Source organism: Pyrgilauda ruficollis, unplaced genomic scaffold (genome assembly GCF_017590135.1).
Source record: "Pyrgilauda ruficollis isolate IOZ18807 unplaced genomic scaffold, ASM1759013v1 scaffold63, whole genome shotgun sequence".
NCBI classification, from domain to species: Eukaryota; Metazoa; Chordata; class Aves; order Passeriformes; family Passeridae; genus Pyrgilauda; species Pyrgilauda ruficollis.
The window spans coordinates 2200654-2225266 of record NW_024528044.1 but is presented as its reverse complement, the minus strand read 5'-3'; the positions used below and the strand labels follow the sequence as shown (position 1 = coordinate 2225266).

Sequence of the window (24613 nt, the reverse complement as noted above, 5' to 3'; positions counted from 1 at the left end):
TTTAGTTGCCTTTCAGCCATATTTAGGCCATACATATTGTGCAAAGGAGCACAGACACAGAACTTGTTACGGACAGGGATGTTGTCTCAGGGAGAGACCTTACATCTAAAATAGTACTGGACAAAACAATATTTTTGAAGAAATAGATGCTAGATTTGAATTTGATAGGGACTGCCTTTTATTGGCTGGTTCTTGTAGCACAAGCACTGTGTTAGCCTTCAAGTAAAGATTGTTCACACTGTTCAAATAAACTGCTTTCATGTTTAGATTTTCATACTGTTTAACATGTCTGTGTGTTTTAACTTGTCAGTGTAGTTTGCTCTTTATTTATTAAGAGTAATAATATTAATATCTCTGTCATCTTATCTGCTCATTTTGGTTTCTGTATAGTTTTTAAACTTGAATATTAGAGTGTAAGTTCTGCTATTTCTATCCTGAATGCTTATGTGGCTTTTTGAGTTTTCCTCTGTACCATTTGGTGTAAATCTGCAAATTAAGAGGCAGTGTTGTATTTCAGTTCCTTCTAGATGTGTTACAAGGCCAAATACTTCATTATCATAAAATACAGATTCTGCACCATGCAGTACAGATTTTACTCAATTATTTATTCAGCTGTGTTCTAAAAGCTAAGATTTTGCAGACAACTTCAGGCTTTCTTCCTGCGATACACTAGCCTATGCTGAAGAATTTTATCAAACCATAGTTTTCTTGTGACTGTATGGAAGTTTTATGCCGCACTTCGAAATATTACAGTTCTGACGTAGTGGTTGATAATTTTTTATTGAAGGGGGTTCAGGGTGGAACTGACTCTAACTGGCTTGGAATATCTCTTTCATGCCTCTTAAAGGTGTGAGAGGTTGGGTTTGGGTTTTTTGTTGTTTTTTGTTTGTTAGTTTGTTTTTCACCCTGAACTGCCTGGTTAAATATGATGTTATGCCATAATCACACTTGATAATTTTGGCCATGAGAAATTGGAGTTTCCATTGCAGCTTGTTCTATTATTTCAGAAATGGTATCAGCATGATTTTCCATCCAGTGTAGAGAGAATTACTTTCTTCACTGGTTGTTTTTCAGTTTTAATATCTATAGATTGCAGCGGTGTCAATCTACAGATGGACAGAAAAAAATCAGTAACAGCTAATTGCTTGTATGAGCAGCTGCTTTTGAGGTACCGCATATTAACTTTGTGGGAAGCAAGGTTAAGATGTCCCTGTTGTACACTAGACAACAGCAGCCTATATGAGCATATATATCTGGCCAGAGATTAAAGTAGTTTCAGGTTGTACAAGCATTACTAATTTTGATTTAATTATGATTTTGATTTAATTATGTATGATGTCAAGAACTTGAAGGTAAGAAGTGCTTGTTAAGATTGGCTAAGCAAATATTTAATTATACAATTTTATATTTCAATATTTATTTCACCTAGTTTCACGTATGAAGGAACTTGTACTGTTACATTTTAACTTTATATTTCTTGATTGCAAACTCAGTTAGCATTTCTTATGCTATATTATTATGCTATAAGAATAATACTGTACTATGTGTTAGAAAAAATATTTGTATTTTTTTTCGAGATGAAAAACATTAAAAAGTCATTTATTTAACTATCATTTGCATATATCTATTGATGCATTGTTTTGATATCTGAAGATATGGGTTTATATTTTTAGTAGCTGTAGCATCATGCATTTTTCATTGTGTTACTATTCTGCTGTTTCTTTTTTTGCAAAAGTAGTTTGCGACCATTTTTTAAACTTCTCAAATACGCCTCACTTAAAAATATAAAAGTCACAAATAAATTATAGAACACAGTATAAAAATATACAGGCAGCTTTAGTATTGAGAAGTAGTCTTCTGAATTTTGAGTAGCAGTAATTTTGAAGCTTTAAATAAAGAAATAGTCACTCATGCAAACAAAACTTGATGAATTTGTAGTATAGGTTGTTGATGTGGCAGTCCTTAGTGACGTTAGTCTCACAAACAATTAGTATGACAGGTTACGGGGCTTACCTAAACCTTGTGGGCCTGTCCTAAAGATCAAATAGGAGTAACAGGAAAGTAAATTGGTGTTTTGTAGGAATACATATTTTTTGAAATGTATAAGTGGTTTGTGGTAGATCGTCAGATGTAGAGTTTTAGTAAATTACTGATGGAAATAAAAAGCTTATTCATATAAGGACATGGTAAGCCATTTTGGGCTCTTAATGTAATGTGGCATTCTTATGAGTCAAACTTGTATGGATTGTGAATTTTTTTTTACAAGAGGTGATTGTGCATAGTTAGAATAATGTTTCCTCTTTTTGTGCAATTGTAGGAACAGCAGTCTGCATTCTTAGATTATGTTCTTAGATTCTGAGAAATGGTTGTATTGACTGTGCTATTGAGGTTACATTTCTTAATAGTACAATAGTTCTGAAGCATTAAAACCTGTTTTGTTCTTGAGAAGTGATGTATTTTGATCTATCTGGACTGGCTCCTCTTTGCCTAGCCCTAGCAGTAGTGCCAGACATCTGTAACTACACCTGGTTTCAGTCCCTTTCGTTCCGTGGGAGTGGATCGGAACTGGGTTACCATTCAGATAGTGGCCATACGGAATAATGGAGATGTGTGTTCTAAACAGGAATGTGTTAATTATTAGTCCTCTTGTTTGGAACTGCTTCTAGAAGACAATATCCCAGGAAACTGGAAACTGTTTTCTCTGAGATTGAAGGGTTTTCTAGGAGGATAAGAAATAAGGAATGGCATTAAAAGGAGGCCATAACTCTCTGCCAGATCAGTGACATTCAAAAGTCAAGCAAGTTTACTTTTTCAAGATGTCAGATATAATTTAACATATTTTGCAGATGCTTATACTTAGCTGAAGTTCACACAGACCTTCATTTCATATACTCTACTTAACAAGTGTTGCTATTTCTAAGTGGAAAAGAAAACTGAAAAGTAAAAGTAGCTTCTAAAATGTGCTGAAGCTTAAGCCTTCATTCCTATTCCTTATTGCAAAATCGGTATTTGTGGGTTAACGGAGATTTGCAGAATCGTTGAAGAGGGTAAAAAATATGGGTGAATATTTTAAACTTTATTATTCAGATGTGAATTCATAGTGAATGGCTATATATAACTTACAGAAGTTATCATTCTAAATGATAATTAACAGAAATGTTAAATTTTAATTTGAAGAAGGCACATCTAGACAACATGAGTGTCAGTTGAGTGTACTTTAAAATTAGAATCCAAAATCATGCTGAGAAACTAAGAGAGGAAATGAATAAATAATAGATGTTTCCATTTTTTCAATTCTCTGAGGAAACTCAAAGCGGAAGAGATGTTTTGCAGGAGTCTTTTGCTTGAGTGATTAAAAAATATTCAGTGTACAAGTAGGAATATTTTACTAGTATAAAACACAAAGACATATTTGCAAGTGGATAGAAGGCAGGAAGCATGGTGTATTGAATGAAAAACTCAGCTGAGAATTTGGAAACCTGGGATGTACATTTGGTATTGCAGTGTAAAGTAATGTGAATCAAGTCAGTTGTCAGTATCAAGACCTCTGTAAAGTAAGTTGAAATCAAATGATGAAGCATGGTACAAGAGTTGTGTATATAATGTGTGTGTGTGTTTGCACATGTGTGTGTGTCCTCATGCTCTGTTTTGTTTTTTTTTAAGTTGGGGCTGTATGTAGTATATACAAGTTCAGTTTTAAACTCTGCTTTGCTGTTAAGTGATGAATAATGCAGCTTTTCATCAGTTTGAATTACTCTGTTGAGACTTAAAGAAACTGTTTTGTTCTTTGTAGCTGAGCCAATAACGTTTCCACCTGGAGGAGGCAAGTCATTTATTATGGGTTCTGATGATGTGTTGTTAAGTGTACTGGGCCTTGGAGACCTTGCAGACTTGACAGTAACAAATGATGCAGACTATAGTTATGATGTAAGTGCAATTTTATTTTAAAATTCTTTATACAGTTTAACCAATAGTAATTGGGTCCCCTCTCCTCAATCCTGAACATTACGGATGCACTTATTTAGTAAAAGCTGTTACTTGGAATGGAAGAGCACCTTGCAAATGAGCTAAGTAATTTGGGTTACCAGAATTAAATGAGATGACTTGGGTTTTTTTCTACATTAATAATTTAATTCAGATTTTGTCACTGGGAGGGGAAATGTGTTATGACATAAAATACATATTAATGTCTTAACATGACCAAAATTACAGTTATATATTGAAATGGAGTGGTGAGTAGGCATGGCACGAAACACAAATATTGATATTAACTAATTTATTTATCCTTTTGATGAGTATGTAGTGTTAACAGCATAGACTGTATATATAGTAGTATATTTCATATGTAAGCTTTTAGGGGATATTTTTATTATAATCCAGAGTGTTCTGACATTCCTTTGACCATATTCATTAAGCTTCTACCAATAGTGTTAAACAAATTTTTCATTGGTTAGTAACATAGGATGGCTGGTTAGGGAAGTGTTCAGGTAAGTTTTGCATGAAGTATTGTATTTAAAAAGTCTTGTATTGGCTTGACAGCGGATTGCAGCTTTGTAGTATATTGCTGTCTTTTGTGAACTACAAATTCTTTATAAAACAGTGTGTGTTTAGTGGCAAGCCAGGACTAAGCTCAGAAAGCACTGAAATCAATATACCAGCTAACAGAACTGTTACATGAATCTGTGCTACTTGTGACAAACCTGACAAAACAGTTCTTGTGGTGTGAAGAGTGATGCAGAATAGAGGTTACCTTTGCTCTTGGGAAACTTAAAGCAGAGAATAGGTAATAAATACACAAATATTAAGTGCTGCCTGAGCTAATAAGAAATTTGCAGTAGAAACACACATTTGTTGAAGGTTAGAAGGTGTTAATCATCCTGTAGATGAAGTTGGTCTTACTTTTTCAATGTTGTTGAAGTTTCAAAACTTTTTCACTCAAACCCTTAAACCCCTGAGGCTCTTTATTTTCAGTTTAGTTTGGGAGGTGAGTAGGAAGAGGCTATTTCATGCTCTAATACCTGGTGTATACAGGAGACAAAATATAGAAGTAGAGTTTTGCTTACTAGGCCATTCACTGAAAATGAGTTGTGGTTGGCCATGACTGTCACTTGCTTTCCTTGCTTCTTGTCCAGTCCTCTCTTCCCAGTACTCATAGGATATTTTCTTCCTTTTAAAGCATAGCTGAAAAATGCACAGTGGCTTCTGACTTTGTGTGTCAGAAAAAACAAAGTGTAAAATAACATAGATGGCAAGATTTTTTTTTTGTATTTAAGACGACACTGTCCTGTCATGACTTTGAAGAGACTAAAATTCAGATGCTGTTAGTTTTTCATCAGTGTTTCTTTAGGGCAAAAATTTCCTGATAGTTTTTAATTGCTGAAGTTGTTCCCTCACAGCTATGGATTTGCAGCACAGTAAGACCATATTTTACCTTGTACCTGTAATAGAGTACTTGTAGGGCATCATAGTCTAATGCCCTTGTAAGATTAGGTGAAGTCACCTCATTTTCCCATGTCTCCAGATAAGGAGGTGTGACACTAAGTTAATGTGTAAGTAAAACAAGAACAACGAAAAAACCTCAAACCAGAACACTTAATGCATTTGCTCCCAATAGGCCCATGCTCTTCAGATGGCTTTTGTGAGCCATTAGAGCGCATTAACAAATAAAGCCACAACAGGCTTCCATGAGCTTTCATGTGTCACTCCTTGATGAGTGTATTTTGGAAAGGAGAGGATATGAATACAGGATGGGGGTTAAGTATAAACCTTAAGAATTTCAACTATAGCTCAGAAGATTTCTGTATATTTGATTAAATTCACAGGTTGTTTCCAAGACTAGTCATCTAGTAAACAGTAGTCATCTCAAGTCATGTCTTTTTTATTATCTAGTTACTTAAATTGACCTCAGTGCATGTAGTTGTTTGTATGCTGAGGGAATAATGTTGCCAAATCAAATGCCCCCATTTGTATATTTTTTGATTCCATAGCACCAGAGAATAGTGTTTTAGTCAGTATGACTGACTAAAAGATGGAAAACTTTCCTTTATGTAAACTTGGAAATGTTCAAATAAGTTACATCATTATCAAGAAAAAAGTAACATTAAAACATAAAAAGACACTGACTGCAATTAATTATTGTTCTCTAAAATTTTTGTTTGCTGTTGGGGAGTACTTTTTTTGACATAGGGAAATGTCTCCTTACAATGTGTTAGGATTCCCTTGACTGCAGAGGCAAGGAAGATCTTCATTCCCTGAAGCCTTTTTTTTTTTTTTTTTTTTTTTTTGGTGGGAGGGAGTTGTTTGTTTGTGTTGGTTTAGCTCAGGTGCAGTTTCAGTCCAGTTTGCCTGTGATTTACAAGGCAGAATGAATGGGTTGTTTGATCCTTCTTGGTCTTTAGTAAAGCCTGCTAAAGTCCATGGAAAAAGGGAGGAGCAGCTAGTGAAGTAGTCTGTGTTCTCATGACTTTGATTATTTTGACTCTGTGTGTGTGTATAAATACACAAAGTAGAGCATCGAGATTCAGTGGGGCAGTGTGTCCATCTACACCTTATGTTTTGAGAAGCTTTGGAGATGTCACACTTTTAAACATTCATATATACTGTCCCATTTCACTAATTTTCCATTATTCCTCTGGCCCATTTTGTGAAATAATCTCACATTTATCCTTTGTAATCATCAAATCCCTTTTCCAAGTCCTTGACTGTGTTTTTCTGAGTTGGGGGTTGGGTTTTTTGGTTATTTGTTTTTTGGAAATACATTACTGGTTAACTTTTTTTCTTAGAGATTGCAAAGACCTCTTTGAAGATGTATCAGTTGTTCTCTTACTCTTGCAGTAAGGATATCAAGATCCATTAGAAACATGGATAGAGAAAAGAATTTTTAAAAATTGGTTTATGTATAACTAGATTTCTAATAAAGTGTGTGTGGTGTCTTCTAAAAGAACCATAATGTTCCAGTCCATTTAAAAAAAATTAAAACTTCAAAGCTGTGCTTAAAATAGGAGATGTACCTTACTTTTCGTAACTGTGTAAATGCTGTACCTTGCATTTTAGCAGATTTCTCTGTACTGCCAAAACCAAAATTACCCTTGCAACTATCCTTTTAAGAAAAAAGAAAAAAAAAATATAGAATCAACTCTTTTCATGTTTTGAAAAATAAGGATCACTGTATCCAGTTCTGATTTTTTCAAGTGACATTTTTCAAATTTTTTTCATTTGACTTTTTCAAATCACAACTGTGGTAGATATTGTTGTGTGGATGCATATTGCACCCAAAAAATTGCAAGTCTTCTGCATAATCTGGGATATATCATGTTCTAAAATGAAGCATTGCTATTTCAAGTTTTTGGCAGGAGGGAAATAAATCAGTTGTTTGGTCCAAATTATGTTTAATGCAGAACTCCAGAATTCCACTCTGTTCTGTTTCCTAAAACGAAAGATGATTCTTTTTATAAAGCTTGTATATAATATGCAGTGCTAAATAACATAAATCTCAGTAAAAATATTGCAGTATTCAGTGTACTCTGAAGTAGGAAGATTGCAAGCAAAATGTTTTGTTATTATATGTATTTCTTTGTTGGTATTTAACAAAACCTAAAAATTTGGGTTACATGTCTGGTATAACAAATTTCTGTGACTTGATTGGAATTAGGTAAAGTTTGCACTTAGGACAGAAATTTACAGTAATATAATGAAAAAGCAAATGTCTGCATATCTGCAACTCAAAAGAGTAAATTTTACTGTCTGAACCTCTTTGTTTTGTTGGTTGAATTTGAATTTGGTTTGAGTAGTGATAATTCAATCCAGATTATAGACTTGGTCCAAAAATAGTTATTACAGTACACGTTACACTATTATCTGAATATTTTCAATCCTGACAGATAAAAGGTAATAAGATTTGGGAGATTTTAATTTCATATTAGTGTTGCTGAAATTTGTTTGAGATGTCAAGCTATTCTGGCCTGCAGTTGAGAAACATATTTTAACAATTACATGCTGAAATAGATAGTGTGTAAGATGAAGGATACAATTAGCTTCCATTTGTGTAAGACAAAGGATACTATTAGTTTCCATTCATTCTTAGTTTGCTTATTTTGTTCATCTAATTCAAGTCAGTTTTCTAAACTACCTTTAGGGGAAAAGAGAAGTACCTGGATATGTTATTTCTTCATGATGGAGGTTTAGGATGGGATGTAGTCTTTTAAGGGTCTGTTTGATGCATAAATATTAATTGTACTCAAAGCTATAAATTAGTCTCTTGGAATCACTAGAAGGGCTTGAATTTTTCTGGTTAACTCTTCTGGGTTACCTATAATTAATATTAAGCAGCTGTAATTATTGTATTTTAGCCTAACAGTCTGCAAGTAAAGAGTATTAATTGGATGTTCACAGCATATAAATGTAGAGTTTGCATATATTGCTTCACAAAGCAGCTAAGTTATTGTCTCACAGATACATTTGAAACTCATTAAAGACTTAAAAAATATTTGTGTAATGTTATGTTTAAAATCATGACAAATGTCTATTGAAATTTGGGTTAGCTGTTTCTATGTACATGACTTCACTTGTAGAAGTATTCAAGAACTATGTATGTTTCTTGTCAACCTTCGTCAAGTTATTCATCTAAGGAAGATCACTCACCAAGCATCTCAAGCTCATTTTTATTGTGTTTAAGTGATAAATGAGCTTTTGATGGCTATAATCTCTTCCTTGGGTGCAGATGACATGATACACAATGAAACATTTCTCTTTCTTCAAGGAAGAAGAGTTAGTGTCATTGTACAAAAGGATTAAAATCTGTTCTGAAAATCAAGTCTTCTTTTCTATGTGTTTAACATTATGTATCATTCCAGCCTGGGTCAAAGGAAACTGTTACAACAGAAAAATTTGCAGACTGGCTAGCTGGCCAGATAGGGTTGTAGATGTATATGGATAAATAATAGATAACTACAAACTTAAGGTTGAATATATATTAGCTGAATCAAACATAGGATATTTCCAAAAATAGGGATATATATAAAATCCATTTTTTAAAATCCAAGATAAAATTGCTTCTTTCCTTTTCTCTTTCAAGTTGCCAGCTAATAAAGATGCCTTCCGAAAGACATGGAACCCTAAATATACGCTACGCAGTCATTTTGATGGAGTGCGAGCATTAGCGTTTCATCCTGTAGAGCCTGTGCTGGTTACAGCCTCTGAGGACCATACTCTAAAACTCTGGAATTTGCAGAAAACGGTTCCTGCCAAAAAGCAAGTATTTGGGTTTTTATAAAACATCAGTTGTGTTTTTCATTTGTGTTTTATATGCCTTTGAAATTGATTAAAGTCTTTTAGTTTCAAGTTTTTCAGTAGAGATTTCATGTGGTATAATAACTCTTCTTTTTCTTTCAGGAGTGCCTCTTTAGATGTAGAACCCATCTACACATTTAGGGCCCACATGTGAGTGTTTGACATTATTTGTGGCTGATAAATATATCGTCATTCATAACAATAGATTCTGTCCTGTAGGCAGTTACCAATCAGCTTTTTTCTGTCTCTCAATAGTGGACCGGTATTGTCACTGGCAATTAGTTCCAATGGAGAACAGTGTTTCAGTGGTGGTATTGATGCAACCATCCAGTGGTGGAACATGCCTAGCCCTAGTGTGGATCCATATGATACCTATGGTAAGTACCTTTTAAAAGATAAACAACTTCTGACCATAGTCTTGAACGTTATTTTTCTACTTGATGTTAATCTATTTTCTAGAGTTTTTGTGAAATATTACAGCCATTTTTCAGCTACACTGTGTGTTTTCAAGTACTTATGTGTGGCAAACATTAGTTATTTATTCCTGCTTGCACTGATGATGTACTTAGTGTGGAAGAGTAATAGGGAGACCTAACAATTCCTAAGATTTATGCAGTAAAGAAAAAAGTAATCATAATTTATATTTTTGAGAAGCAAAATGTTTTAAACCAGAAATACAGCTTCTTAATGATTATTCGTTTCTTCCGATGGAAATTTGCCAGAAAACAAAGGTGTGCTCAGATTCTATGTCCCATGTTTCTGACTTGCATCACAAGTCCCTAACATTTCTCTTAGAAGATTTAGCATCTCTTTGATTCTCTTAAAGATTTAGATATCTTTAATTTTAGATGTCTCTAAAATTAAATAGCTGATAACTGCTTGGAGAACTCTACATAGATTATAAAACCCTCTATAAAAGGCAACTATAAAGTATCAGGGAGATGAAAATAAGATTCCCAGCTCCACAAGAAAAAATTAGTCCTGTTTTTATTATTAGCGTGCTTGAGACGTTTAGACCATACCTATGTGTCAGCAGAGTATGCTGAATAAAAACTGCATCAAGTAAGCATCCAGTGTTAAAGTGGCAAGATGATTTTCTGCACCTGTATGAAGGAAGGGCTGTGATCAAGCATCTTTAAGGTGTTGAATTTGAAAGGAAGAAATAAGAGAGGAGGTGGTAACAAGAGTGTATTATTCTGGAAAAGGGACATAGTTGTTTGTGGGGTTTTTTTTGGTTGGCTGGTTTGGTAGGGTTTTTTTAGTTTGATTTTGTTTGTTTTCCTGGTTGGTTGGTTGGTTTTTTGGAGAAAGATGGCAGTGGTTGCACAGAATGACTTGTGCAGTATTCTAGCTGTTGCTTAAACAGGAAGGGCAGGGGGAACATACAGCTGGTTTATGTGGAATTTAATTCATGTTGAGGTACAAGAAATAATTAATGCTTCTTCACTAAAATGGTTTCCTTTCTGAACTTTTTTTTCCAGAGCCAAACGTTCTAGCTGGCACATTAATTGCTCACACAGATGCAGTCTGGGGTCTTGCTTACAGTGGTGTAAAGAATCACTTACTCTCTTGTTCAGCAGATGGCACTATTAGGTTATGGAACCCACCGGAAAAAAATCCCTGTATTTGCACTTACAATGGAGAGAAAGGTAACTTTTTGCAGTGGTTTTGAATATCTGTTATGAGGCAGCTGATGATGCATCCAGGCTCATTATCTCCATGTATCCAAACTAGGTAACATAGCTAAAACAATCATTTGTAATCGAATAATCATGGTTCTGTAACATTACTTTAAAGAAAAGAACAAATATCTTCTTTAAGTATCTTAAATGGTTAAACTGTCAGGAATTTTTAAAGTGTTTTAAATTTTTAAAGTGTTCTTTCTAAAATTTTTTTTTTGCCCTTTCTAGAGCATGAAATACCCACATCAGTCGACTTTATAGGTTGTGACCCTGCTCATATGGTGGCATCTTTTAACACTGGCAGCACAGTCATCTATGATTTAGAAACATCCCAGTCAGTGGTAATGTTTTCATCACAAGTAGAATCTGGTAAGTGGAGCTCTTCTGTAGTAAATACCCATCTTGAATGAGGTACCGGTTGCATTATTATGGTACCTCATTGTATGCTGTAGTAAATAAAAAAGTTTCACTCCTCTACCGCATCATTCAGTTTGAAAGATGGCTAGATGCTTGGAACAAACACTGTGGAAAGGTGTTCTAACCCATCTATTCTGCTCTTGTGAAACCCTGCCTGGAGCACTGGTCCCTCTCTGGGGCCCCAGCATAAGAAGGACATAGACCTGTTGGTCTGAGTCCAGAGCAAGGTTGTGAAGATGATCTCAGAGCTGGAGCACCTCTCCTGTGAAGACAGGGTGAAAGGGTTGGGATTGTTCAGTCTGGAGAAGCTTCTTGGCCGATATTATTGTGATCTTCCGGTACCTAAAGGAGCCTACAAGAAACTTGGAGAGGAGCTTGTTTGTGCAAGGGTGTGTGGTGACAAGACAAGGGGGAGTGGCGTCAAACTAAAAGAGAGTAGGTTAGATTAGATATTAGGAAGAAGTTGTTTACTGTGAGAGTGGTAAGCCACTGGCACAGGTTGTTCAGAGAAATTTGGGATGCTCCATCTGGGAAATGTTGTAGGCTAGGTTGAAAGTGGCTTAAAACAACCTGGTTTAGTGGATGGTGGCCCTACCTTTGGCAGGAGGGATTGGAATTAGATGGTGTTAAAATGTCCTTTCCACCCAAGCCATTTTATGATTCTGTTAGCAGGATTTGAAAGTAGTTAGAGGCAGTGAAAGCAACAGTTACTGTTCCCTTAAGATTTCTTAAGATTCCGTTTTCTAATTGTATATTAAACCACAGTTTTCATTATATAAGCATGACATGGTAGGATATTAAGACAAGCAGGTGAATAATAGATGAATTAAACAGAATATTTAATTCAGTGTAGAGTTCTGCACAGATTGGGATTAAACACAGTTTCTGGTGGAACTTTGTGGAAATCCTGTTGCTGCAAATAAAGTGTACAGAGAGGTAGCTCATAAAGAATTCATTGCATTTATTTGATGAAACTATATGGAGGACACTTCTTTAGCAGCTTTTAGGAAGCTCCTAAAGCGTTTCATAAGGAAAACCTCCAGTTTCTGCTCATTCCTTTCTATAAAATGTGATCTAAAAGAATAGTGCAAGGAGAGAATCTGCTTCTCCCCTCTAAGTAGAGTAGTTTACTTTAATAATTAAACTTACAGGCTTCAACAGAGGTTACAGAACTGTGTAAAAGCTGTCTTATAGATACCTTCTGCAAGGCCTGATGTTCAAGTGAGAAGGAACATCTTAATTTGGAGAAATACCTTTGCTAGTTTGAAGAGAGACTTCTAAATGGATTCGAGAAAAATTAAGCACAGAAATTAAGATACCAAGATAGTTTTTAAAAAAGAGTACCCTGTAGATTTCTAAAGAGATTCTAAACCATTCATTGTTTTAAGTTGAAGTCACAAATATATCTGACAGAACCCAAGAGGGTTGGGTTGACTTCAGTTACTTGGATTCCTTGGATTCTCTGGTCTAGTAGGTGTCCCTTCTAACCCAAACCACTCTGTGCTTCTCTCTTCCCTGCGCCCCCCCCACCTAAATATTTTTTGATGCAGTAAACAACATACATTACTCAAGCTGAAGTTTGTTTCTACTTGGCTAGTGCTACATTACAGTACTTGTTGGGTTTTGTCTCTCAAAAATCATTCATGGGTGTAAACTACTTGTGAGCTTTAACCTTACAGGACTTTGGCTAGAGTCTTCCTCACTTTGCCCCATCCTGTGAAGCAAGAAGCTGTATTTCTTAGGAGATCCACTGGTCCTAAGATACTACTTACATAATGTTAAATAATATGGTAATCTAAAGTGTAATGCTAAAATGCTGTCATTTTAACCTTATCATTTTCTCTAAGGCAGATAAATATTATTTTATTTTATTTCCAGGTGTACAATCAAATAATCATATTAACAAGGTAGTAAGTCATCCCACACTTCCTGTAACTATTACAGCACATGAAGATAGACACATCAAATTTTTTGACAACAAAACGGGTAAGGATAAAGAAAACCTAATTTTTATGTATTAATATGTTTAAAGAAATCTGGATGACATAGGGAGAATCTATTTGTAAAAAACTTACTGCTGATTCAGTCTTACATAAAGCAGAACTTTTGGTATTTCTAAGATTAAACCTTGGCAGTACCTTCTCTGTGAAATAGTGATGCCTGTTGCAGTTGTGACTTCAGAAGTCAGAAAACACTCTCAAAACAGGCAGAGATAGTTGTGAGGGACAAGAAAGTGGTCTTTAATTTAGAGCTTTCCTGATTGGTAGTGTATGTCTGCTTTCATTTCCATGTGTTTAAGCATGTGTCAGTTACGTTTTTCAACTCTTAGTAGTAAAAAAGATCACTTAGTACCTATTAGGGCAAGATAGAACCCTAGATTCATTGTGGTAATGAAGTCCTGTGTTATACTTAAGTTGTTGATAAGGTTTATAAAACAGAAATGGATCTGGAAGAAAGAGGCTAAGGAAGGCTATAGGAGAAAGCTGCACTGTCTGTCATGACAAAAACATTAAAATTATTGCAAAAGCAAACTTAAACTTCCTATTTGTGAAATTACCTGTCACTTCCTACATGTTACCTATCAAAGTTGGAAGGAAAAAAAATCAAGCTCACTTTAAGGAAGCACGTACAAAACACCTGTTTGAAGTGTGTTTGGTTTGGTCCCAGTAGGGGATGATGAACCCCAGTAGGTTCCTGGGGTTTTTGTTTTCTAAAGCAAAAACACTGGACATTTTTTCCACTTTGCACATGCCATGAATGTATGTATTTGAATTGTAGTCATTAAATGCATTACATTGATATTGCTGAAATTAAGGTTTTTTACTTCAAAGAAACAAAGAATAAGGAAAAAAAATCTGCATGAAGAAATAATTGGGTCAAAGACAGGAAACAGAGGGTAGAAGTAAATGGTCTTTTTGTGGAATAAAATCTCTGCAGGTCTGGAGGGATCAGCAATATTTCAACATAGTGAGCCATATGAATAGGTAACAGTATATTGGGAGTTAACTGACATTCATTAATTCAGGTTATTAAGCATGAAGGCTGACAAGGAAGAACTGGAGATCTTAAAAGACATTAAAGGCAAATTAAATTGCATGTGGATAAATTTGAAAGGATGCATGTAAGGAAAAATAAACATTGTAATATAAAATAATAATCACTGGGGTAACTGTTCTTATTCAAAGTAAAAACCTTGGAGTTATAGGAAGAGGTTAGATAAAAATACTAGTTTGTTGCTTAGCAGTCAGAATAGCAAAATGCCTGTTAGGAGGGAAAGGAATAAAAGGCAAAAGGGAACATTTTTAATACCTTTGTATGAATACTTTGAATGAAGTCTCCCTTACTTCAAAGGGGATATAGCCAAATTAATATGTTTCAGAGAATGGTTAGAAGGAGGATCAAAGATCTTCAGTAGCTTTTTTTAGGAAGAATCTTAGAAACTGAATAGGTTGAGATTCTTCAGGAAGAGGAGCAACTGAACAAAACTGATTTACCTTCTTCATGTTGATCGTGGTCTTACAGGGATTTATTTGCTCTCAACACATGAACTGAGGTTCAGTTGCTGATCTCCAACACGTGACAGACTCAAAACAGGAGACAGGCACTGATTCTTCTGTGCAGTTAAACATTCTGGAACTCCTTCCAAAAAGCATCATGAGGTGCTAAAACGTTATTAGGAGTCCAGGAACAGAGGTCAACGTAAAGAAATTTAAAAAGAGTACTTGCATTAAGAGTACTTGAATGCAGAATTAACTGTTCTGGTTTGTGACAGAACCGAACAGTTAATTGTGAGAAGCTGGAGAGTATTTTGGGCAAGGATCACCTGTAGTTGCCTTATTTTTCTCTCTTAGCCATGACAGAGATAGATGGAGCATTGGTATGGCTCAGTAAGTCTCATTTTACAAAACTTCATCAACACTCTCCTGTTGGGGCAGTTATTAGGACATTTAAGAGACAGTGGTTCTCATGTAGTCATTTTAGGTCTTCATTGTTGTTGCTGCCAATAAAGATGCCAAGTGGATAAGGATTGTTTACAATGGGAATACCTTTTTGAGAGTTGTGTGTCATTTGCCCTTACGTTTATACAAGAGTCTGCAGTCAAAACTTCATAATTTCTAATGGAATAGGACCATGCAAATGTTACTGGAATCTAAATAAGCATGTTGTCTTATATTTTGTTAAAGGGGAATGGGTTGATTTTTAAATAAACAGTACTTCACAGGAAATTGACTGTTTATTTTTCTTTTAGGTAAAATGATCCATTCTATGGTTGCTCACTTGGATGCTGTCACAAGTCTAGCTGTAGATCCTAATGGAATCTATTTAATGTCTGGAAGTAAGGGGGTTTTTTTCATATTCTATATGTTCTATATAAATTACGCATTTATGATGCACTGAATTTCTGACAAATATAACCTTTTATTTTTCCTTTCTTTCTTTCCTAAACAGGCCATGATTGTTCCATTAGGTTGTGGAATTTGGACAGCAAGACGTGTGTGCAAGAAATAACAGCTCATAGGAAAAAGCTGGATGAATCCATTTATGATGTAGCATTTCATCCATCAAAAGCATATATTGCCAGTGCAGGAGCTGATGCCCTTGCCAAAGTATTTGTGTGACATAGCAGAACAAACCTGCATCATAACAGCAGGTCTGTTTGGACAAAAAAGAGGGAATGCGTCACTGCCATCATTTATAAGGTTACCAATAAGACACTACATCTGATCTGCCTGGGTGAAGGCTCTTAAGTGGGGCAGGTAGAAGCTGGTGAAAAGTCACCACATCCTGAACAATGTCAGGCTCATTCATTTAACTGTAATTACTGTATTTGGGGGGGTGGGGACAAATACAAAAAAGAAAACCAGTATTTGTAGCCTTGACTGGATATGAACTGAGCGTATGTCTGTTCTTTAGGTGTCTTTAAGCAAACGTGGAGTCTGATCTTACAAAAGACTTTTATTTTGGACTCTGTGTGCTGCCTTAGGGTTAGGAATGTGGTGCTCTTGTGGGGGGAAGTGAGCTCCAAGAGTAGCTTTCTTTTCATCTCTTAGTAATCTTCTGTTTATCAGTTGAATGCCACAGATTCCCCTTTCCAACTTTTATTTTGCTTTAAAGAAAAGGAAATTTAACTTAAAATATTTTAGCATTAGTTGCACAAAATGTTTGGATAAAATTCTAGTTTTTATAAGTCTTTTTATATATTTAGCCTGTCACAACAGTGCTCAAGATTGTATTGATAATGTTTTTCTGCATTATAGAACCCTAAAACACAGAGATCTCACTGACCCGCTGCCGTGTAACCACAATCTTCCCTTCTTTTGCCTAATACAGCTCAGCTAAGTCCTTGCTTAAGGATGCTAATTCATCATCATCGCATAACTGTCTTCATAAATAAAGGACTGTAAAATGTGTTCAAATGAAACACAGAGGGGTTAACACCCCCGAATGAACTCTTAAAAAAATTAATCTTGGCATCCTATCACTATGTGATATTTTGTACATCTTACTGTATTTACGAGTTTATTTATCAAGGATTACCCATCTTGCTAATGGCCTATTGTTATTTATTTCACTTTTTGTTGGTCTTTATATCCTTTTATGTAGTGTGTTAAAGGGCCCTGTATATCTGTTATGGCACTCTTTGAACAGTCTAAAATAGATGAGAAAATGGGACATTTGGTAATTCTAAAGTTGCAAACCAAGAAATTCTTTTTCCTCTGGTTAAATACCTGGAGTGGAGTTGATTCCAAAAAAAACAATCTTGTTTCAGAACCTTTGGAGTGAAAATTATTTTTATTTGCATTTCAAATAGAATACAAAAGTAGTTAATTCAAGATTCATAAATCTGCTGTGTTTTGACTAGTTACTCCCTGCTTTTATTTTATTTTTCAGATGTGCTTCAGTTTATGGTGTAACTAAAAATTTTGTTTGTGTAATGCATGATTAATACAAAAAAGTATTTTTTCTAGTCTTCCACAAAACTTTTCTGATCAGTTTGCGAGTTTTGATGAGTTTTGTAAGGTTTCTGTTTTACAAACTATGAATCAGCAAATTTTTAAGATTGTACCACATAGCAAAAGTACAGCTGTTGAAAAATAATGTATATAAAATGCATATAATAAATATTAAATGGTGTACCTGTATGTTACTGTTGGCTACATTATTTTGTGTTGCACAGTTTGAAAGAGTCATTCTACAGATTACTAAATTAGGTCTCAATTTTAGCAAAATGACCATTTGTTTATTACGCTTATAAGCTGCTTTGCTTTTGCAAGATTGTAATAGTTGTCTGGATGTTGAGCAACTGTTCAGTTTCAAGCAGCAGTACCCACATATAAGAACATGTTTCCACAATGTTTTAAAAAATTTTTACAAGAACAAATCGAAAATTGCTGGTGTATTCTTACAGCCCTTCTAAGATTATAATCTCAGTGTTTTTTCATTATCTTTGCATATGAAATGATTCTGAAGTGATTTAGGAGCCAGAAAGGTACACTCTGTTTTTATTTCAAATTGCCAATGAACAGTTGTGCTGAATTTAAAAAATAAAAAGAGAACCAACTAATTTCTAAATGTCTAAAATTTGCCCATATATCTTAGCTCTGTCCATTTCTTTCCAAGTCCTCCCGTAAAGTTGATGAACAAAAAACTAAACTAAAGGTCAACATTTACCTATTCTGTGATGAGTCACTTTGCTCAAAGTATATCAGCAGAAACAGCATACCACAATATGAATATTTTCATGTAAAGTAGTATGTTTAGGTATAAATTAACTAAAGCTAGAACATGTTCCTATAAGTGGCTTAACTGCGTTGTTCCATGTAAGTTTCCAGTTTTGCAGTAAGAATGTATTTCATGCCATCTCATGTCAAGCAAATTAAAACTAAAAAAAACAAAAAAAAAAAAAGGAAAGAGGTGCTCATGATAGGCAGATATATTTTGGAATTAATTTTGTTTTAGTAATAATGTTGCATTGCTTGAAATGTTACAGTAAATTATAATTGTGTCAGAATTGGAGAATTTTGTCCTTTATCATGAAGATTGAGGTGAGGCCTTCCAGTAATTGCTTGTAGGACACTAAGACTTTACTTTTGAAAGTAACATTCAGCTGATTTGCACTTTTTGTTCTTTCCAGTCTAAAGCATTCAACTAATCAACAGACAAGAGAGTATTTGAATTTTATTGGAAGTAATTTAATAATCGCCTTTTCTGAAGCCAAACATTGTTTCTGGCAGCTTTTCCAGACTGCTGCATTTTAATGCTTAAATAAAATGTGATTGTTTAATAAACATTACCATGCATAACATTTACCTTTTTTTAATTGTATTAAAATTGACATGATAAAAAACGAAATATTTGCTTATTTTCCTTAATTGAAATCTTAATGATCATCTCAGTTCACTAATGCATAGTGGATCAAGTGCTGTAGTGAGGCATCCGTTATTGAATATTACCAATAATTTCTAATACATCTTATTTTATTTGTTATGGGGTATAGCATGCTGAAGTCTTTGTTTTTGAGCTTTTTAGAATGAAAGAGCTATAGTACTGATGATGGGGAAAATGGTAGTGCTGGAAGAAATGGTTTCATCTAGCAAAAACACCTCAGCTTATGAAAGGATTTACTTCTCTTTTGTGAGACCCAAAGGACTGGTGCTCAGAACCTGAATGGAAAGATACCTGCATGTGTTTAATAATACCTGTAGCATTTAGGCTGTGAGTGATAAGTCTGTGTTAACAGACGTAGTCTCTATCTTGCTTTTTATTGTGGGAACTGTTTTAAGCAGATCAGCGGTGACTGTAGACCACTGTAGCATAAACAGTAGTATGCCATCCACATAGATAGCGAATATGCATGAAAAAGAATGTAACAAGCCCTGGTTAAGAACCTTCCCTAATTTAGAAATACTAAGGACAAATTTATTTGCCAGGAGAAAATTGGTAGGTTTTCCAAGTGCAAAAACTGGGCTTGAAGTTACACTATCAGTGGCCATCCATTTCACATATTGTATGCTAATTTATTTTGAAACTGATAGCACACTCTGGCCAGGCATGCTCTTATTATTATGTGCTTTAATATACTTTGAAACTGATTTCACTCTGCTGCTGCACTTCCTGTCTCACATCAGTGGAAAGCCCCTTGCTCACACAGTGCTGACTCCTTGCATTTTTGTTCTGTTTAGTTTTGTAGACTCATCGAAAGGCCTGGGATGCAAGGGACATTGAAAATCATCTAGTTCAAGCCTGTATCCCCACCATGGACAAGGGGCAGCTTCCACTAAACAAGTTTTTATTGCCCCATCCAACCTGGCTTTGAACACTTCCAGGGTTGAGGCATCCACAGCTTCTGTGGACAACCTATGTGCCTGTTGCTCACCACCCTCACAGTAAAGAATTTTTTTAACCTGTTCTCGTAGAAGTTTGAAGCAGTTTCTGCTTGTCCTGTCACCACATGCTCTTGTAAAAAGTCCCTCTCTGGCTTTCTTACAGGCTCCCTTCAGCTACTGGAAGGCCATCATTAGGTTAGCCCAAAGCCTTCTCTTCTCCAGGTTGGCCGGTCCCAACACTGAGACATGCTCCATTCCTCTCACAAGTTTTTATTGCCCCATCCAACCTGGCTTTGAACACTTCCAGGGTTGAGGCATCCACAGCTTCTGTGGAAAACCTATGTGCCTGTTGCTCACCACCCTCACAGTAAAGAATTTTTTTAACCTGTTCTCTTAGAAGTTTGAAGCAGTTTCTGCTTGTCCTGTCACCACATGCTCTTGTAAAAAGTCCCTCTCTGGCTTTCTTACAGGCTCCCTTCAGCTACTGGAAGGCCATCATTAGGTTAGCCCAAAGCCTTCTCTTCTCCAGGTTGGCCGGTCCCAACACTGAGACATGCTCCATTCCTCTCATCATCTTGTGGCCTCCTCTGGAGTCACTCCATGTCCTTCCTGTGCTGGCAGCCCAGAGCTGATGCAGCCCTGCAGGTGGGCTCTCAGCAGGGCAGAGCAGAGGGGCAGAATCCCCTCCCTGGCCCTGCTGCCCACGCTGCTCTGGATGCAGCCCAGGACACGTTTGGCTCTCTGGGCTGGGAGTGCCCATGGCTGGCTCATGTCCAGCCTCTGAGCCAGCAGCACCCCCAAGTCCTTCTGGGCAGGGCTGCTCTGGCTCTGTCCATCCCCAGCCTTGCTGGTACTGGGGCTTGCCTTGATCCGGGTGCAGCACCAGCACCTGGCTGTGTTAAACCTCAGGAGATTTCCATGGGCCCCCTCCTGGAGCTTGTCCAGGTCCCTCTGTAAGGTATCCTGTCCCTCAGGTGTGTTGAGCACAGCACTCAGTTTGTCACTGCAGTGCGTGAGTGTGTGTATATATCTATATATACATACACATACACACATGTATTTATGGTCTGCCTCTAATAACTTTTTTAAAAAAGAGATAACAAAAGCAGAAGTCTTCAGAATTGTTTTGTAATGCTACTTCTGAGATGAGCAAGAATGTTTAAGAATATTCCGTTTTCATACTTGCTCTGTTGATACTTTGAGAATGTACACCCTTGAGTCTTATGCAGATTAAATTAGTAACAGATTTTTTAAAAATAGTTCAAGCTACAATAACTTTAAAATGTCATTAAAATGTATTGGTTTGTTTTTAATTTTTAATATGGAAACAAACTTTGATTTGATAATGTAAAACAAGAGGCTTTCTTTTTAGTCCCCCCTCTTACCTCCTCCTGGAAGGTCATGTCGTGTTCCAGCTGACTCAAGGTGAAAGGATGGCTTCATTAGCTCGGGGCAGTCTTGTGGCCCACCTGCCATGGGTGGAGGGAGTTGTTGGGGCCAGCCAGGCTGTGATTGCCCCTTCTGGCTGGGAACAGAGCAGGGCTGCAGGAGTCCCTCAACAAGCTGTGGGGAGGCAGGGCAGGAGAGGTTTTGCCCTCTGTGCCTTCAGAGATCATGGTGTTGGGAGAGAGGGAGAGCTGCTTGTTTGCCCACTGTTACATATCCTTGAGGTGTTTCCTGAGGCTTGTCCCCATCTCACTTTGGCTTGCCATGTGGCAGTTGGGAAGCTGTCATTGATCCTGGTGTGCCTGGAGTGACCAGGCACTTCTCAGACCATGCCTGGTGGCTCCTGAGGTTTTGCTCATGCATAGCATCTGGCCAAGGGGATGTGGTTTTTCTTTATGAAACGAGGGCTGCCCAAGGTGATGATATTCTTCAGTGACTTTGTGGTGACTGGCCTTATTGCCTTTTTTAAGCTCCTTTTTTTCTATTGTTTCAGGTATCTTTCTAGTTGCTCTTTTGTACCATGAAATGGGTGGGTATCTGATTTGTCATTTGTGGGCCGCTGGGGCAGGAGCTTAAAAGCAGGAGCTCTTGGAAGGACCTGCAGCTGCTCTGCATGCACTGGTGCTGTGTTGGAATCTGAATCACGGCTCTGTCTTACGTGCCCTGTGCTTCTGGAGGACTAGCTGGTAGTCTGAGGTTTCCCCTGGATTCCCTCTGCTGGAGTTTTCTGGTTTTAGAAAATACTATTACACCTTACCGATAGCAAGTCTTTTTAAAATACTGGTACATCCTCATTACCAGGGTAGATGTTGGCAAAAACAGGAGCTGTGTGTTGGCTTCCTGAATTACTGATGTGACTGACTCTGCTAATCTTAATAATATAGTTTTCTGTAAAGGTTTACCTAACAGCTGCCTTACAGAAGAATTTCTTAGAGGCTAGAAATATTTTCCCCAATTTGACTGACTTAACACCTGACAGTTTCCATGGCGCACATGCATTATATTCTGTCATAAACCTCTTTTTTTGGCAGATATTTGGGCTTAACAGAAGCAACTGATCCTAGTCACTTTCTCCTAATTGTTTGTGTTAGTCTAGTCTCTGTTCAGATTTGAGCAAATCTGACCATTGGGGAGTAAATTCCTTGTTCATATATTTGCTACCAACATGCTGTGCCAGACAGGTCTGGCTTTTTTTTCTAAACTGGCTCCTAGTCCTCACCAGAATTAGTTCAACAAATTTGTGTATCTCACTTAATTTAGAGTGTTTAGATGAGAGAAAGCTGTTTTCGCATCTACCTTTTCTGAACAAGTAATATATTCTTAAAATACCCAAGGGTGTCAAGAGAATTTCAGAAACTACATAATAGTGAATCTGCTTTTCATTTTAAAAAAATTACTATTTTGATTATATAGTTTGTTTGATTTGGAACTTACCAAAGCTTTCAAAGTGGTGCTAAGTTAGTAATTTTTGTGATTTTCCCATCTAATTTAAAGTATTTTCCTAAATCTTGCCAGTCTTTTTCTCAATCTTTTGACTTCTTGTTGTCTCTAATTTGTATTCTTTGGCAGATAGTTGTTTATCATACTTGTAATCTGATCACATCCACCAGGGTAGAAAAATAGTTTTATATCCCTTTGCTTACATTCTGCTGTACTCCAATTGCTGTTAAGTAGTAAAGGCCGTATCTGACTTCAGCAAAGGTTGGAAAAGTTTAGTTAACGTTTGCTAGCAAAAACAGCAGTGCAGGATTCCCATGCTGGTGTCTTAGGAACTGGTCCAGTGTGAAGTTCAGCAGTAGGTTCAGTTCTAGCCCAGGGCTGAGGGTCTGTTGGAGCTCCCAGGAGCTGCTTGGCAGCGGGGAGCGATGCTACCTGCTCCTTCTGGCTGTGGCAAACCCTAACCCTGCCCTTCATTGTCCTGGCATGGCTAAAGAGGGACCCTGCTGCTATTCACAGACAACTGCTCTGGATGTGGAATGCAGAGACAAATAGGGCACAATATTTGCTTCTGTATAGATGCAGATGAATGTAAACAAATCAGAGAGTAATAAAACAATAAATACCCTTAATTTCATGAAGACAGCTTATGATCAAGGACACTTCACTAACCAGACTTGATTGGTTGAAAGGAAAGGAAATTTTGATCCTAATGAGATTAAATTTAAAGTGGTCATTTTCTTCAAAGCAGAGATTAAATCCTGGCATTTAATCATAGACAGCAATTTTTCAGAACCTATTCTTCCTTCAACTGAAGATAGTGGCAAAATTTTTGAGGCCAATGAGGGCAAAAGAATGCACACTCCAGTTAGTAGACATACATGACTGAGAAGTGGCTCATGCTTCAGTTCTAAACTGTTTGCTGGAAGTTTCCATGTGTTTGGTGTCTGTGTTTGGATGACAGGTGATCACAAGATAGCCACGTTCTGCTTCCACTTCCCAAAAATACCACTTATGTTTACTGTCCCACGGCCAAACCAAAACCATTGATTTTATTAGGCTGCAGATTTAAGTCCCCAGTTTCCAGGCAGTTTGCTTAAGAATAAAGTTGATTGTCTTTGACAGTGTGCTCAGGCCTTCTGTGACACTTGCATGGAACAGAGACATTTTCTGTCATTTTTGTGGCTTTGATACTTTCTGGAGTTGACTTACCCTTCAAGCTAATGAAAGGAAGGAAAGTGCTGACAAAATCGGTGGAGCTAGGTAGTGATATTGAGAATTGCCCCATAAGGAAAAAGGCTTAAAAGCAAGGCATAAGCAGTTGTCCCTGCTTCTCGTCTTCAGAACAGGGAAGGTAAAAATGCTGTCTTTTATGGGGCCATGCCTAATAGAAGGGAAAGCTCATGTGACAACACTAATATGAAAGGCAAATGGAAGTAATTAAAATAATTGTTGGAGAATCTACTGTTCTGATGAGACTATACTAATGTGCCAAAAAATCCAACCCTGTTCTTCTTTCTCTCTTCCTACTTCAAAATTGCTTTGTAAGTTGTAGAGAATTATAATTGTTGACTTTTGATGCAAATGATTTTGGCTCGTTTCTGCATAGCTCTTTATTGGCATTGATTTTAAAGGCATAGTACTTTTAAGGTGACTATTTTCTCTTATGTGTCAGGATGTTAGGATGATCTTTCTTTTGGGTCTTTCTTGTTCCCTGCCAATTCAATATAAATAGTTTTCACACTGATAATAAAGTTTGGTCAACTTCTGAGACCCATTTTGCATTGTGCTTAAGGATACAGTAGAAGGCTTTTGCTACCAGGTTGCAGGTCTGGTTGCATGAAGCCTCTGCAGTTTACTGACTTTCAGTCCTACACTGTATACCTGCTTTTCGTATATACTGCACTTGTCAGAGCTAGAAACAGCCATGCTATCAAGAGATGTATATACCAGGTGATTCATGGTAAAGAGAGCACCTAAGTGCCTAAGATTTGTGCAAGGTGGAAAATTTGAGGT

The 24613-nt window shown here is 36.5% G+C and overlaps 1 protein-coding gene across 4 annotated transcripts in view; it reads left to right on the top strand.

Moving 5' to 3' along the window:
* STRN3 (striatin 3) overlaps positions 1-18740 on the top strand; it is a 58863-nt gene extending 40123 nt beyond the window's left edge. For all 4 annotated transcript variants that reach the window (XM_041484088.1, XM_041484090.1, XM_041484089.1 and 1 more), the window contains 9 exons: positions 3794-3927; positions 9074-9249; positions 9391-9438; positions 9544-9665; positions 10770-10937; positions 11199-11339; positions 13266-13373; positions 15637-15723; positions 15837-18740. In XM_041484088.1, coding sequence (XP_041340022.1) covers positions 3794-3927; positions 9074-9249; positions 9391-9438; positions 9544-9665; positions 10770-10937; positions 11199-11339; positions 13266-13373; positions 15637-15723; positions 15837-16006 — 1154 coding nt within the window. In that variant the 3' untranslated portion in view covers positions 16007-18740. The remainder of the gene's footprint in view (positions 1-3793; positions 3928-9073; positions 9250-9390; positions 9439-9543; positions 9666-10769; positions 10938-11198; positions 11340-13265; positions 13374-15636; positions 15724-15836) is intronic.
* The last annotated feature ends 5873 nt before the right edge of the window (positions 18741-24613 follow it).